We start from the raw sequence: 17,031 nt of genomic DNA on the forward strand, positions 1-17,031 counted from the left end.
TGACAGTCTATGGACTTTTCCTCCAGGAACTTGTTCAAACCTTTCTTAAAACCAGCTACACTATCTGCTCTTACCACATCCTCTGGCAACGCGTTCCAGAAGTTAACTATTCTCTGAATGAAAAAAATTTCCTCCTATTGATTTTAAAAATATTTCCCTGTAATTTCATCGAATGTCCCCTAGTCTTTGTAATTTTTGATGGAGTGAAAAATCAATCCATTTATACCCGTTCTACTTCACTCAGGATTTTCTAGACTTCAATCATATCTCCCCTCAGCCATCTCTTTTCCAAGCTGAAGAGCCCTAACATTTTTAGTCTTTCCTCATACAAGAGGAGTTCCATCCCCTTTATCATCTTGGTCGTTCTTCTTTGAAGGCTTAAACAAATTAACTGCATAAATGACATTTTAAATGCATTTATGTGGTTACAAATGTAATTCAGACTATTTGTATGTTCAAATATTTAATTTCTACTTACAACTGTGATTTAATGTAGGCAAGACCCACTTTATGCAAGTTCTGAAAATAGCTTTAGATTCAGCCTGCAAAAATTGCATAATTTGGCTACTAGTTTGAAAAAAAAATATGCCCTTAAAAATGACACACCCTTCTGTAATACTGAAGATTGTACTCTGAAAAGAATCTAACCTGATTTGCCGGTTTTGATGTGAAGATCACAGAGCTCAGGAAGTTGCATAAACTATCAGCAATCTAGATAACAATGGATGACCAGTATGTATATTTTATGAACTAATATGAAAATTTTATATACTGTCCTGTGAGATACAAACAGCCAGTTTATTTATTTAAGCAATGGAGTTACATAGTCAAATTTCCTTGCTCCAGACAAAAGTTTAATTGCCATATTTTGGACAAGCTGTAAATGCCTTATATCAGATAGAACTTGAAATAATGCATTATTGAGAGTGGAGAGGGCAATTAATGCATTAGACCACACAATGCATCTTGATGGAAAAGATGTTTTTCCTGAACAAATCATATGTACCTTAAAGAAAAAACACCTATGAATTGATGAAATGTGAGCCTGAAAGTTCGACTAATGAGCAGGTGTAAATTTATGAAATGAGCATGTATTGTATAAACTACAAACATTATTTATCCCAGGACAAGCAGGCATGATATTCTCACATGTGGGTGACGTCATCTACGGAGCCCCGATGCGGAAGCATTTTCAAGCAAACTTGATTGAAGATTTAAGTTTGCTCTGCTGCTCCACGCATGCGTGCCTTCCTGCTCCACTAGAGGGTGCATCCCCTTGTGGTCTCCAGTTCAAAATTTTCCGCTGAGCCTAGAAGTCGTGTTTTTCAGGCTCTGCCCCAACTGCCTTCTAGCACCGCGATTTTTTTCTTGTTTTTTCCTCAATTAAGTCGCTGTGCGCGAATTCTTACTTTTCAACTTGATTCCTGCTTCGTTTTCGACGACCCGGAGGCTTCCGGGTCCCCGTAGCCGCGTGGCTAATCGAGCTGCGGCTACTTTCGATTTAATGTCCCGGCCTTTAACCGGCTTTAAAAAGTGCACCCGGTGTGAGCGGCTTCTTTCCATCACAGATCCGCATCGCCGGTGCATCCTCTGCCTGGGGGCGGCTCATCCAACCGACTCCTGCCCCCAGTGCGCTACCTTCCAGAACCGGGCCCTCCGTCGAAGAAAAGCCCGCATGGCGGACCTTTTCACCCCGGACCAACCCTCTACCTCGGCCTCGAGGTCGGCCCCGGCCTCGGCCCCGGCCTTGACCTCGGCCCCGAATACCTCGGCATCGCCTCGAGATTCGACTCCGAAGTCCTCGGGACAACAGAAAGCCTCGGCCCCGGGTAAGTCCCCTCTTCAGGTTCCGTAACATCGAAGAAGCCAGCCTCGGGGACAACGTCGACGCATGGCGGAAGCCCCATGCTTACAGCCCCGACCAAGCCCTCCAAGCCTTCGGGCCGTGCCTCCACCACACAGGAATACTCTGATACGAGGTCGCCCCCAGTGGAGTGCACCGAGGCAGTGGACATGCCTTCGATGTTGTCCGTGCCCGTCTTCCAGGACCTACTCCGAGTGATGATCTCGTCGGAGCTGTCCGCTGCAATGGCCCAGTTACAATTGGCCTCGACCTCGACCCCGCATGTGCCAGACCAGCCTGAGCCTCGCATCGAGCAACCTCGGGGAAAAGTGCGCAAGCTTCGCCGCATCCCATCCTCCTCGGACTCCTTTTACCTCCAACGCACTCAGTCACACCGGAAAGTCCCACAACTGTTTTTGTCCTTCGACCCAAACCGGTTAGGTCACCCAGTTTCCAAACGCACCTTGTCCAACTGGTTGGCCGATTGCATCTCCTTTTGCTACGCTCAGGCTGGTCTCGCGCTGCATGGTCGAGTAACGGGACACAAAGTCCGAGCGATGGCAGCCTCCGTAGCGTTCCTCAGGTCCACACCTATCGAGGAAATCTGCAAGGCTGCCACGTGGTCTTCGGTTCATACCTTCACCTCCCACTACTGTCTGGACTCACTATCCAGAAGCGATGGCCGGTTCGGCCAATCGGTATTGCGAAATCTATTTGCTTAAATTGCCAACTTCCCTCCATCCCTTTTCAGTTAGCTTGGAGGTCACCCACATGTGAGAATATCATGCCTGCTTGTCCTGGGATAAAGCACAGTTACTTACCGTAACAGGTGTTATCCAGGGACAGCAGGCATATATTATCACAACCCGCCCACCTCCCCGAGGTAGGCTTCTTTGCTAGTTAAGTGAACTGGAGACCACGAGGGGATGCACCCCCTAGTGGAGCAGGAAGGCACGCATGCGTGGAGCAGCAGAGCAAACTTAAATCTTCAATCAAGTTTGCTTGAAAATGCTTCCGCATCGGGGCTCCGTAGATGACGTCACCCACATGTGAGAATATATGCCTGCTGTCCCTGGATAACACCTGTTACGGTAAGTAACTGTGCTTTATTGTTCTAGGCCAATTGCTCCCACAAATACATCTACAGGTGCACATTGTGCAAAAGTTCACACTTTTCTTGTCACCACTTGCACTTTTACATGTATACACAATCATGCTCTTACATAAGTCATCACCTTCTACTCAAGTACAGTCTGAACTGTTAGCTATTTTTTGAGGCAGGTTAGTAGAGAGTCCATCTTATCTGTTCAAATTATAAAGTTTTCAATACTTCTTTTAGACGTTCAGCCTCTATGATTGCTGCCAGATGACCTGCATTTGTTTGTTCCTCTAGATTGTGAGAAGATAGTAATAACTATTTATAATCCACCTATACCTTACAGTTCAGAGTGGCTTACAATATATCTAAAGAACTAGGACATTTCCAGGAATTATAAATCTAAAATACTGCATTATCAATCATAAGATCTACAATTTTAACATCAGATAATTGTGAAAGAACAAAGTTCTTAAACAAGTGAGTTTTAATATTCCTACAAAACCTCTGACAAAGAAGACTGAATTATGGCAGTGATTTTAGTACTTAATTTAGCTGCCTGATGGTAATAGTTGTACAAAAGTTTTAATCTTTTCATACCTCTAGGTAAGGGAAAGTAGAAAAGGTTTCTATTTACCATATTTTTCTCTTCATAAGACGCACTTTTTTCCACCCAAAATTGGGTGGAAATTTTGGTGTGTCTTATGAAGTGAAGGTAACTTTTTGTAAACATGCCCACTCACCCCGTCATACCTGTTTAAAATGTCCCACTCGGGGGTACGCGGGCTGACTGCTCTCTGCCCCCGTCGCTGCTCCCCGCCCACCTGCCTGCAGACACTGCTCCTTGCTCGCCGTCACTACGCTGCAACTCCAGGAAGGGCCAGCGTGCAACGATTGTACGTTGGCAGCCCACAAACCTTCCCCCAACGTCAGTTCTGACATCGGGGAAGGCTTGTGGACCGGCGACGTGCAATTGCTGCATGCTGGCCCTTCCCTTCCCAGAGTTGCGGCAGAGGAGGAGGAATCGGCGGCAAAGTTGGGTAAGGTGGATGTAAAGAAAAGTGGGTTGAACACTCTCCTCCTTTGATACTGCTGCCCAGTCCTGACAGGATGTGACTTCATAGGCCAGCTGCTGTGAGGAGAGAGGGCTAGCGCCAGCATCAAAATCAACAACAGAGGAAGGAGGTCCTTTCTAGTCCTAATGCTGCTGCTTGATACTAATTTTGGACTTCCTTCCTCTCGGCAGCTGGCATATGAAGCTGCATCTTGTCAGGACTAGGTAGTAGCATCAGAGAAGAGAGGAGGGAACAGGCCTGGAGATGCAGAGCATGGGAGGTGCTAAAACAGAGTGAGTTTGGGCCCGGGGCATGGGTGCCAAAACAGAAGAGTAGATCCAAGATGCCATAACATTTTAAGCCAGCCCTGGACTGGGAAATCTTGATTTGCCATAGAAGATGGAAGTTGTTTTGTTTTTTCCTAGTAACTTCTAAAATATGGAATATACCATGTTTTCTGTTCCAACTTGGGAGATTCAAATTCAGGAAACTTTATTGGCATGACAATTGGCACTCTGTGGCAGATAAGTATAACGCAGTGTTGTGGGCATTCCAGAATCCATGTTTTACAAGGTCTAAGTCACAACGTCCAAGTTCCGTCTAGGCTCTGTTGTTAAACTTTCGGTTATACATGCTGTACGACTAAGTCTAAGCCGGCCCACGTCCCGCCCTCGACACGCCTCCCGAAATGCCCCATTTAGCTTTGGACGTTGAGCGGTACTATGAAGGCCTAGGTCGTTTAGAAATACGTCCAAAACCCGGTTTTATTATCGGCGCTTGGACGTTTTTGAGAAATGTTTGTCCAAGTGCAGACTTATGCCAGTTTTTGGACGTTTTTCTCTTTCGATTATGAGCCCCATACTTTATAGAATGCTTGCAATCATGCATACATTATGTGGGTGCAGCTATCTACAGTTTCTACAGGATTTGTACTAGTATTTTGTATACTACTGTATACCCTTCTTAGAGCAGTTTTTTGATTACATTTATAGATGATTGGATAGTGGACATACAGTAGTGCTGTAATAATGAGATGTTAGTGTAGCATTTGAAGTCTTATTCTGGCTTTGTTGGGCTTAGCTCAATTGGGCATTAGGAGGACCATTTTAATGTTGTTTAAGACTTTTTTGGAAGGTAGGAGTCAACAGGTTCAGGTGGGAAATAGGTGTTCTTGTGGTATACAGTATTGTTTCCTTATCTTTATAATATGTACCTTATTCTGTTGGATATTATGATGGACAGAGCATTCAGCTATTGTTACTGTTTCCATCTGCTGTGCCCTATAGTGGCTAAATGAAGTAAGTTGATTCTAGCTCATTTGTGGGGAAAATGGAGGAGGGAAAACTTGTTTTGCTTGATTTTTCTGCAATGAATTTACTGCTTTTTGCCTCTTGTTCAACCCCGACATGACTCTGAAATATTGGGGATCCTGAAGGGGTTATGCCGAAGTTCAATACACATTACGATGAGACTTACTTCTTAGATTAGTGTTTTTACACAAATCTAAGATTTTTTTCATTTTTTTTTTCCTGCATGGTAAAATAAAATAAAATTGCTCTTATAAGTACATGTAATTTTGCATATTTATAACAGCACATATGAAATCTAGCTCTAACAATAAGTTTCAGCCTTTCAAATAAAACCAGTGATTCTGTGTCATAGCTACTATGCTTTCATCTTCTGTGTCACACCTTTCCCAGAGTCCCTGCAGAGTTAATTCTCTGTGTTTTTTGATCAACAGCTCTGGGCGACAACTAAGTGAAGTGTTTGTTCAGCTACCCTCTAGAAAAGAATTACCAGAATATTATGAACTAATTAGGAAGCCAGTGGACTTCAAGAAAATAAAGGTGAGTGTTACTGTATTGGATAGTATGATATGTTTCGGTAAGTACATACAAATAAGAAAGAGAAAGTGAATAAAATGTAATATTTGAATGTGCTCTTCAATAACAGGATTTACATTGTTCCATATAGTCATCACTGCTATTCAATGGCTGACCCTGCTCCATTAAACCATGTTTGTCTATCTAATATAATAAAAGGCTAGGCTGCGCATGCGTGCGTCCGTTTTCCATGAGCTGTAGCGACCCATAGGAAGTGCGCATGCGCGGCTTACGGTTCTTTGAAAGACGCAGCGGTGGCTACTCTCACGATCCCCGCCTGCTTCGGACTTCCGACGCTGGTGGGGATCATGAGAGGAGCCACCACCGTGTCTTTCAACAACAAAAAAAAATACGGCAAGGCGGATGTCGGCCGCCGTGGCTGTCGGCGGCTGCAGGCCGCGGCAGCTGTAGCCCGTCACGGCCGAGCACGGAGACGGGCCGAAGTTTTTTTTCAACTTCAGAGACGCTGCAGCGGCTCCTCTCACGAGCCGCTCCTGCGTCGGAGAAGGCGGCGATCGTGAGAGGAGCCGCCAGGAAGTTACACTGTTGGGGGCTCGGGCTGTTAAGTCCGTGCAGGCTCCTCTCTAAACTAAACTAAACCTTAAGTTTATATACCGCATCATCTCCACGGAAGTGGAGCTCGACACGGTTTACAGGAATTAAAAAAGAAAGGAACTCCAATGGGAGGAAGAAGGGCTTGGTAAACAGGAAGGAAAGAGGGAACTTAGAATAATGGAGAGGGAGAGAGTAGTTACATTTTGGAGAAAAGCCAAGTTTTCAGATGTTTTCTGAAGTGTTGGAGGGAGGTCGAACTCCGAAGATGGGCAGTAAAGCTATTCCACAGCTCGGTGATACTGAAGAGGAGGGATGTTCCAAGTTTTCATGTGTGGGATATGCCATTTAGAGAGGGGAAGGATAGTTTAAATTTTTGAGTACTCGAGAGCCAAGATAGTGGAAAGAGGGGAGGAAGGATGCCGTGAAGAGATTTGAAGGCAAGACAGGTGCATTTGTAGTGAACCCTGAGGATGACTGGGAGCCAGTGAAGCTTAGACAGAAGCGGGGAGACATGGTCGAATTTGCCTTTTGCGAAGATTAGTTTAGCTGCGGTGTTCTGAATCCGCTGAAGTCTGAGAAGACTTTTCTTTGTTAGGCTTAGGTAGATGGAGTTGCAGTAATCTAGTCTGGATAGAATGATGGATTGTACAAGGACAGCGAAATGTTGTTGGTGGAAGCAGGATCTGACTTTTCTTAGCATATGAAGATTGAAAAAGCATTTTTTTACTAGGGAGTTGATGTGGTCGTTAAAGGACAATGTAGAGTCAATGATGATTCCCAGAACTTTGCTAGAGTGCTCAAGCTGCAGATTGGTGCCAGAGGATAGTGGGATGAGGAAGAGTAGCTGATCTAATTTCGGGCCGAGCCAAAGTAGTTTTTTTTTTTGTCTCATTTAGTTTCATTTGAACGGAGAGAGCCCAGGATTGGAGATTTGTTATACAAGATGAGATGTTATCAGAGAGGTTATCAGAGAGGTTAGAGTCGGTCTCGAGAAGGACAAGGATGTCGTCAGCGTAGGTGTAAAGTGTCTCCGAGGTGGATAGTTGGAGGAGTTTCAGGGAGGACATATAAACATTGAAAAGAATCGGGGATAGAGATGAACCCTGAGGGACTCCGCAGATCGGTTTCCAAGGGGAGGATGAGGTGCCATTCATGCTAACGAAGTAGGAGCGGGAACGTAAGAATTTTAAGAACCAATCTAAGACTGTGGAGTTTATGCCAATTTCAGAAAGTTGGAGGATTAGTATGTCATGGTGGACAATGTCGAAAGCTGCAGAAAGGTCAAATTGAAGAAGGACAGCGAACTTGTTGCAGGAGTGAAGTTGTTGGATCTTTGAAATTAAAGAGGCTAAAAGGGATTCAGTGCTGAAGTTGGGTCTGAATACATGTTGGTAGGATAGGAGAATGGAGAATCTCTCAAGATAGGATGAGAGTTGGGTGGCTATGATGGACTCCAGCATTTTGGTCAGGAGAGGAATGTTAGCTATTGGGCGATAGCTGGAAGGAGTGGAGGGGTTTAGATCAGCTTTTTTCAATAGAGGGGATAAGGCAATGTGTCTCATTTCTGTAGAAAATAGGCCTGAGAGCAGGGCGGAATTTATAAGTTTGGTGAGAGATGAGATGGCTTGTGCTGGAATGTTCTCGTATAAGTAGGAGGGGAAAGGATCCAAGGTACAGTTGCAAGATTTTAACTTGAGGCAGAGTTTGGAGATCTGGGAGTCGGAAACGAGCTCGAAGGCGGTCCAGGATCTATCGGCTGGGATATGGTTGGCCTCGGTTAGATTAGGGTTGGAAGTAGTGAGCACCAGAGAGTTGTAAGCGGGTGTTGGGGGGAAGGAGCATCGTAAGGTAGTCACTTTCTCATTGAAGAATTTTGCTAGATCATTAGCAGATGGAGAAGAGGGGAATGTGGAGGAATCATGTTTAGAGGATATGGAACGCCAAATGTTGAACAATGTGTTACTTTGGTTGTTGGATCTGGAGATTTTGTTGCCGTAGTAGTTCTTTCTTGATTTTTTTAATTCAGTGGTTAATGGAGGGACAGGGAATGCTGCGGCTGCTGCACAGGGAAGTAGGGAGGAGATAGGAAGAAAGGGACCGGTCTGATGTCGCCCTCGCCTTCTGTTTTCTTGAAAAATCCACCAGCCTCGACAGTGATTCAGAAACATTCCGCCGGGGGGAGGGGAGGAGAACCACGGCAGATTGAAAGCAGGAAGGGGAGCCACGGCCAACATTCCTGAATCACAGCTGAGGCCAGCGGATTTTTCAGCGAGACAGAAGGTGAAGGCAATATCGGAATGGAATGGAGAGAAGAGGGAGAACATGCTGGGCCGAGGAAATTCCCTGGACTAACTTTTTTTTTATTTTTATAAAAGTACAAAGGGGGAGAGTATTAAAAGAAGTGCCAGACTGGGCATGGGGGACAGCTTATGGGGCCAGGAACAGAGGAGAGAGAAAGATGGTAGGTAATGGTCTGAAGGGAGAGAAGCTGGATCTGGGGAAAGAGATACTTGAAGGGAGGACTATTGGGGAGAGATGGTGGACCTGGGGGAGAGAAGTTGGACCTAGGGATGGAAGGGAGGGAGAAATGTTAGGTCTGGGGGTGGAAAGGGGAGAGAGATGCAGCATCTCTTTTTTCCCTCCATCTTTTTGTTCAGCATCAAGGGGGCAAGGAAGAAGAACAACAGAAAATGGAGTAAAGAATAATCCATAGGAGGGCAAAGAGCTGGGATAAGAAGATGCTAGGGGATGAAGAGAAAGGGACAGGGAGATATAGCCTGACCAGTGGAGAGAGGGAGGGGTATTCTGAAAGTGGTGAGCCATTTATATGAGGTCAAAAGGGAGATGACAAGATGAGTGAGAGTATGGAGAGAAACAGAAAGAAACACAGACATATATTCTACCACCAGCGGGAGGAAGGGAGACAGAAAGAAAAGAAGAAAGACACAGGGACAGGGAGAGACACAGAAAGACAGACAGACAAAGGGGGCCAGGGACAGAGACAGACAGAAAGAAAGACAGCAGGACAGAGAGAGAGAGAGAGACGGAAATAAAGACAGACAGACAGATAGACATATATTCTAGCACCCGTTAATGTAACGGGCTATTAGACTAGTGTGTTCCATAATTTAATTTTTTATAATTCTTTCCACTATTTTGCCCAGCGCTGAAGTGAGGCTTACTGGTCTGTAATTTCCCAGATCGCCCCTGGAACCCTTTTTTAAAAAGTTGGTGTAACATTGGCAACCCTCTTCATCTATTATGGATGATTTTAGTGATAGATTACAGATCACCAAGACAGATCAGCAATTTCATGTTTGAATTCTTTCAGTACACTGGGGATGTATACGCGGACTAGGTGATTTATAATTCAGTCTCTCGACTATGGCCTTATCCTCCCTGAGCACCCCTTTTGCTCCTTGATCATCCAATGGTTCCACAGATTCCCTCACAAGATTTTTGCTTCTGATATACCTGAAAAGGTTGTTACTGTGAGTTTTTGCCTCTTTGGCAAGTTTCTCTTCATATTCTTTTTTAACCTTCTTTATCAATTCTTTGCCAGTGCTTATGTTGCTTCTTATTTTCTCTTCATTATCCTTTTTCCATTCTTTAAAGGATATTGTTGTGGCTTTAAAAATCTCTTTTACTTCGCCTTTTAACCATGCTGACTCTCACTTTCTCCTCTTTCCACCTTTGTTAATATGTAGAATTAATGTGTTCTGGGCTTCCATGATGGTATTTTTTTAAATAACATCCATGCCTAATTTAATGTCCTAATCTTTGCTGCCAATCCTTTTAGCTTCTTTTTAACCATTTTCCTCATTTTATTCTAATCACCCTTTCAAAAATTAAAATGCTGCTACAGTAGATTTCTTTAGTGACTTCACTCCAGATAGCTCAAATTTGATCATGTTATGATCATTGTTTCCCAGCAAACAGAACACAATTACCTCTTGTACAATGCCCTGTATTCCACTAAACCTAAAATAGTTCCTCCTTTTGTCAGTTCCCAGACCAGTTTCTCTAAGATGCACTCATTTATTATGTCTAGGAATTTTACCTTCCTAGCATTCCCCGATATAACATTTACCCAGTCAATATTGGGGTAATTTAAATTGCGAAAAACCAAAATACATACTCCTTAATAAGCATAGAAAGTCCACTCACTAATAAACCCCCCTCCCCCCCCAAAAAAAAGTGGAAAAAAAGACCTCAGTTTAGCTTCATGAGTCAGAAACAATTCCACTTACTATAAGCATTCAGTGTAAAACACATTGAGCTAAAAAATAGTGAGAAGGGCTAACATTATGCAAAAAGCACTACAATCCAGATACACAATGGATAAAAATAGGACTTAGCTGAATTCTATGCCATCCAAACTATATCTTCAAATCTTAACCATCATCCATGTCATGAAGCAGGAGCCATACTGCAGTCCAGCTTTCCAAACCTGACAGGGATTCCCCGTTTTTCCGATAGCTGCCTCAGAGGTTTCTTTACTGTTTACTGCCCCAAACTTTCACATCTTCAAAATGGCGATAAGGCTAACAGATACCCAGAGAGGCTTACTTCCTGTTAAACGCAGAACTCTACCCCCAGCCAAACTGATCATCCAATCAAAACCCATATCGACTTGGCAAAAAAATTATGTTAGCTAATCAGAAGAATGCCGCCCATTCAATGCATGCTGCACTGTGTCCAAAGTAAAAATTCAGTGCTGTTAATGCCGCTGTAAAAAGCGGCGCCAGTTCCCACGTCTCGGGGATTGTTTACACTACTCCGATATCAAATATCTTAGAGTCAAATTCATGATTGTACTGCAAACAATAGGCCATCAAAGGTTCTTTCATCTCCGGGTACTCAAACATGAATGATGTTTCACTAAGCAAGTATTTTTATTTATTATTGATTGATTGATTTTCAGATTCAAAACACAAGTATCCACTTGTTACAGAAGCGTAGAAGTAATAATAAAAGGTAAAATTTTTACAAAATCAACAAAAATATTAATCTTCATTATTAGACCACAATAGTCAAAGGAGAGTGAAAATATAAGGTAAGGAGAACCTCAAAAGGAAATTAACATATCACAAAAGGCAATAGAACTTCTCCAGCATCAAACTATAAAAGCTTTCAATTTGTTCAGGGATGTGAAAATATGTCTCAAACCACCCAACCATATTAAACGTTTACAAGGATAAAGCAACCTAAATGAAACTCCAAGATTCAAGTTTCCTGTCTAAGAGCAAGAAGTCTTTTTCGTTCTTGTGGGACTTTATTCACATATGGAAAAATCCAGACTTTTTGTCCAGAGAGAAAAAAGTCTTAGAATTGCGGAAATACATTTTCATAACATTATTCAAATCTTGTTCAAAAATGAAGGAACAACCAAAGTAGCTCTTTGTGTGGTTTCGTTTAATGATTGCTCTAATATAGCAGATAAATGTTGCAAATCCAATTTCAGTTGTTCTTAGGATTGAGAAGATTGTAATATATTTTCATCCTGGGAATTCTTCGTAGACACCTTCAAATAAAATGCCCTATTTATAGGGGGGAATCATTTCAGAAGAAAAACGAAAACCTTCCATAAGGTACGTATTTCTTAAACATGTCTTTAGGTAGAATCCCTGGATCCACTGGAAAAATTAAGAAACATAAATTCAATCTTCTTTTGACATTTTCTAACTGTTCTTTCTCCTTAACAATGTTTTATCTTTTACCACAGTACTTTGAAATTCTTGAAAAGATATAATATCCATTTGAAACTGTTGGTATTTATTAAAGGAATCTAACTTAAACTCCTCAACATTTTTAGATAGTAAATCCATTTTAGAAATCAATGTTATTACCTCAGCAGATCTCTCCTCTACTGTCATCAGATCAATAATCGCTTTCCATAGAGATTGAAGTGTAATCGCCATGGAAAAGTCAGAAATTCCAACTCTTAAATCACATAGTTGGTCTTGGCATCTTTGCTGCCTTCATTCAGAGCTCCTAATGGCCGCATTTCAGCAATCGCGTGTTGCTCTGGCAACAAACCCACTCCCGACGCTGGACATGGCAGCTGAATCGGTTCCGGAGGAGAAAGAGTAACATCAAGCCCCAAAGGCACAGATGCTCCTTCAGGCTGAGCAAACATGGGGTTCTCACCTCCAATCTGTGCCGCTGGGTTTCCAGTAAAATATCTCTCCATTCTCTGTTGAGTTTTGGCCAGGGACTAGTGACCTTGATTGGCCACCGTGAGAACGGGCTACTGGGCTTGATGGACCATTCGTCTGACCCAGTAAGACTATTCTTATGTTTTTATGCTCCCATCCAAACTCCTTGACATAATCCCACATCTGAACAAAGTTAGTTGTTTTTTTTTTTAAGTATAGAACTTCTGCTTTCAAATGAGCCCTCTCTACACCTATCTTAATATTAAACCACACCATGTGATGATCCCTGGATGCCAGATGATTGCCCACTATAACATCAGAAACACTTTCCCCATTGTAAGCACTAAGTCCTATATGGCCCGTCCCATGTGGGTTGTATTACCAACTGCTGGACTAACTCTTCTTGAAGAGAATTCAGGATCTCCCTACTTCTAGGAGACCCTGCAGTAGGGGTACCCCAATCAACATTTGGCAAATTAAAAATCACCTATTAGTAGTACTTCCCCTTTTACAGCTATATTTTGAACATCTTCTATTAAATCTCTGTCCACTTCTTCCATCTGTGAAGGAGGCCTGTTTATCACACCAATGTAAATATATTCTCCATTCCTTCTTTCCAGTTTAAACCACAGTGCCTCTTCCTTACCCTATAGATCCTGCAATTGTGTGGCTTTAATATGATCTTTAACATATAATGCCACTCCTCCTTTTTTTTTTTTATCCTACCCTGTCTTTCCTGTATAGATTATAGCCCAGTATAACAACATCCCAGTCATGGTTCTCCATGAGCCATGTCTTCATGATCACCACTAAATCCAACTCATTCTCTTCCATCACAGCCTCTAGATCCAGAACCTTGTTTCCCATACTTCAAGCATTAGTATATACTGCTTTCCAGACATTGCCCATTTTTCACATGTGTATAGAGGTATTTAATGATTCATTTACCTGAGGGCTTATACTTACTTGGGCGTTTGATCACCTAGCCTCAGAGATTCTAGTTTAAATCTCTCTTCAGTAGGTTAGCCATTCTGTTATTGAAGATAATTCTTATGTTCTTGGATAGATGCACAACATCTCTGCTCAGAAGCCCTTGGGTCATTCCATGTCAAGTGATCAGATTCTTGGAAAGTGTCCTGCATGACCATCACGGATTTTGATGAAACTTCATATGCAGAGTCCACCATGTCTCAAACGAACTTTGGTAAAGTTTTAGTTTCGCCTGTGGAATATTTGTGGAGATATAGCCATTTGTTTGACCCCATACCACAATGAAATACAGTACGACAATGACATTCTGACAACTTTGAGACACAATATCTCCCGAGCTGTGTTTCCAAAAAAACTGAAACTTAGCTACCCTGCACAACTTTTTGAGCTCTGTTCATTGCTACCAATAACAATTTTTGTCGAGCACTGAGTGAATGGCTGAATTACAGTAAACTTGGCCGAAAAAATTAGTGCTCCAAAAAAAGTCAAAGTTTGACATTACTTAGCTCCCACAATAATTGAGTAATAAATGCGAAATTTGGCGCATAATGTCTCAGTACAACGTTGTTTTCAAAAGTACAATTTCAACCTCCAAGCTCTTTCCATTAGTTTACAAATTAAGTGTAAAGTTGCTAATTTGTGTAAAAAGGCCAAAAATAGGGTATTTTCAGCCTGCTTTTACAGAAAAATACCTTTTAGAAACTCTTTCAAATCAGTCTCATTAGAAAGAGCATATTTCAAACCCCCTAGAAAAGTGGACTTCATTTTTCAGCGCAGGTTAACAATGGCTGAAAAAGGGGGACAAAGTTGGAAGACGTTGCCACAGCAACAACCTCTATTTCAACATAGTTCTGTCATTTTTAAAGTTGCAGTTTTGTATTGACGTAGTATTACTACTACTCTATTGCGTTGGTCCATGGTGACATTGTCACTACCAGTTCAAGAGTTTGAACTGGCAACCCCATCGCCTTAGGGGTCACGCCCGATAGCTGTGCAATACCAGCCACGGGTGGGCCACTTCGTCCAGGTTCCCAAGCCTCGCATTTGGTTTCTTTGTCAAGGTTCCAAAGCCTTTTGTTGGTATCTTTCTGGTTCCAAAGCCAATGATTAGGGTGTCTTATCCTAGGTTCCCAAGCCTAAATTGGGTATCTTATATGGTTCCCAAGCCGAAGTGAAGTCCACTTTGATTTTAACTGCCAGCAATCTTTATAACATTCTGTTAAATTTTTGAGCCACTTTCTTCAATGCAGTCTCTGGAAATTGATATTGGCGGCCGGATGATGTAACTGAAGGGGCACAAAGCATGCAGATGAGGTGTTGCTCTGGAACCCAACAAATGTCTTGCCTTTCTGGCCAATAAAACGAATGAGCTGGACCGTGAGGATGCATAAATTTTATCAATGCATCATTTTGTTCAATTGAGACTTCAACAACGTTGCCTATCCACCATTGATTATCGTAAGTACAGGCAACGTAGCAACCAGGAAAGATTTCGGACACTTTCAAATTTGGAATGGCAGTATCAGAAATTTTGGCAACAAAATTTATTGTGTCATTTGAAACTTTGCTGACACGAACCGAGTTTGAGTCGACTGGTACAAATTGGTGGTGCTCTCTGGTACCGGCTACTGTGCTGCTTTCATGCCATCTTTCTTCTTGAAACTTTTTGCTTTCTTCAATTTCTTCTTTTGGAACATAAATGTATTTAACTCCGTGTATATTTTGGTCACAAAAGTTAAATAGATCCTTTGGCGTCAATATTTGATCCGTTGATGGTCTTTGGAGGCTAGCCCGGGCAGCCAGTCGTTTAGTTGTTCCACCAACTCCTTCGCAGGGTGATTTTCCGTGGCTAGTTCCAAAAAAATTCCATTCAGCCTCAATGTTGAAATCATTTCTGTGATTGCACAAATTCACAAAGTTCTTGTAATTTTTATATTGTGCAGCTGAGCCGTCACTGAAGTAGTATATTTTGGTAATGTTTGTTTGAGTTACCAAAAATTCGATCAACTTTTGAATAAACACGTGTACAGATATCGTATCATGTTGCATATGATCAGAAATAATGCAACAGTTTACAACTTGCAATGTGCCCACTTCATTGAGGTAATATGCAACAAAAGGATGTACCGTAGCTTGTGAATTTTCCCAGTGAAAGCCTTGGGCGGCATCCTGTACAACAAATGAGTAATTTTCAGCGAAATCCATCAAAACGATCATTTCCATTTCTTTTAAGCCTGTCTTCAACATCTTCAAATATTCACTTTGATGTTTTGAAATGAAATGGTGGCTTGTCAACTTCCAAATCTTGCTTGCAAGTCTTTCAATAAAGTTGTCCATGGTTAGTACGCTTGTTTCTAATGTTTCACGGTCAGCGTGAACCCATTGCTTAAATTCTATTGATTCTTCTGGATCTAAATCCTTGAATATTTCTTCCAGGTATGCTGTTAGTGCTTCTTCACCAGGGCAGTTTTGACATCGTTGTAGCATACAGTCCTTGACATTTAGGTCGCACACAGTTTTTTCCATAAGAACTTAGTAGTTCTCTTTGACATTGGCGCCTTGTAGCATGAGCTTTACATTTTGATGTATCGTGCAGACACACACGGAGTGTGCACCTGATGCACCAACGGTTACACACCACTTTGGCCTGAGCTCACAGAATTTGGAAAAACCAATTTCAGTTCCGTATTTACAGTACGCCACGTACAGCTCTTTTAAATTACACAACAGCAGCCTCTTTTGCTTTTGTACTTTTAAACCATTGAGGCGGACTGAAATGCAATCTTTTTTGCCAGGACATATTCTGCTGAATTCATCGTCTTCGTAAAAATCTTGAACTCTATTTGCAATTTCTTTTGGAAGTGACTTGCCAATTTTTGCAACAGGTATAGAACAAATGCCTTTCTCTTTCTTTACTTTTTGGGCTGTTCTGACCATGCGCTCTGAAACTTCATTGCTGTTTCCTTTATTGACCAACTTTTTGGGGCCATCGTCAATAATTGAACTTTCATTGACCTGTTGGATATTGCAATTTTCGTTTTCATTTCTTCAATGAGGTCAGTGTAATCTTCACATAACTTGCATTCTACAGACTGACGAGACGGCCCAACTTCTTCAGCTGAAACTCCAGCAGCAGATGTAATCTTCTTGGCTATCACATTCTGCACACGTTCAATTTTTCGTATCACATAGCCGGCTTTATCTCTACTAGCTAACCTTCAAATTTTCAATGGAGAGGTTCCTAAAGCAGTCAAGCTTTGATCAACTGCATTGGAGATGCTGATATCAAAATCGTCTGAAGATGAAGATGCTGCAGTAGCTTCACTCATTGAAACGTATTGGGCATTGCACCTACTGCAAAGTTTCTGACCTGGCTTGATATTTATTTTTGCCACTTTTCTAAAATCATTAGACATGGCAAGATCGACTTTTAACAATCCACTTTGAACAA

At 42.2% G+C, this 17,031-nt stretch overlaps 1 protein-coding gene across 5 annotated transcripts in view; it reads left to right on the top strand.

Annotated features, from left to right (window-relative positions):
* SMARCA2 (SWI/SNF related, matrix associated, actin dependent regulator of chromatin, subfamily a, member 2) overlaps positions 1-17,031 on the top strand; it is a 604,189-nt gene that overhangs the window by 559,097 nt on the left and 28,061 nt on the right. For all 5 annotated transcript variants that reach the window (XM_033925235.1, XM_033925226.1, XM_033925254.1 and 2 more), the window contains one exon: positions 5,736-5,841. In XM_033925235.1, coding sequence (XP_033781126.1) covers positions 5,736-5,841 — 106 coding nt within the window. The remainder of the gene's footprint in view (positions 1-5,735; positions 5,842-17,031) is intronic.

The sequence above is a fragment of the Geotrypetes seraphini genome, chromosome 1 (genome assembly GCF_902459505.1).
Source record: "Geotrypetes seraphini chromosome 1, aGeoSer1.1, whole genome shotgun sequence".
NCBI classification, from domain to species: domain Eukaryota; kingdom Metazoa; phylum Chordata; class Amphibia; order Gymnophiona; family Dermophiidae; genus Geotrypetes; species Geotrypetes seraphini.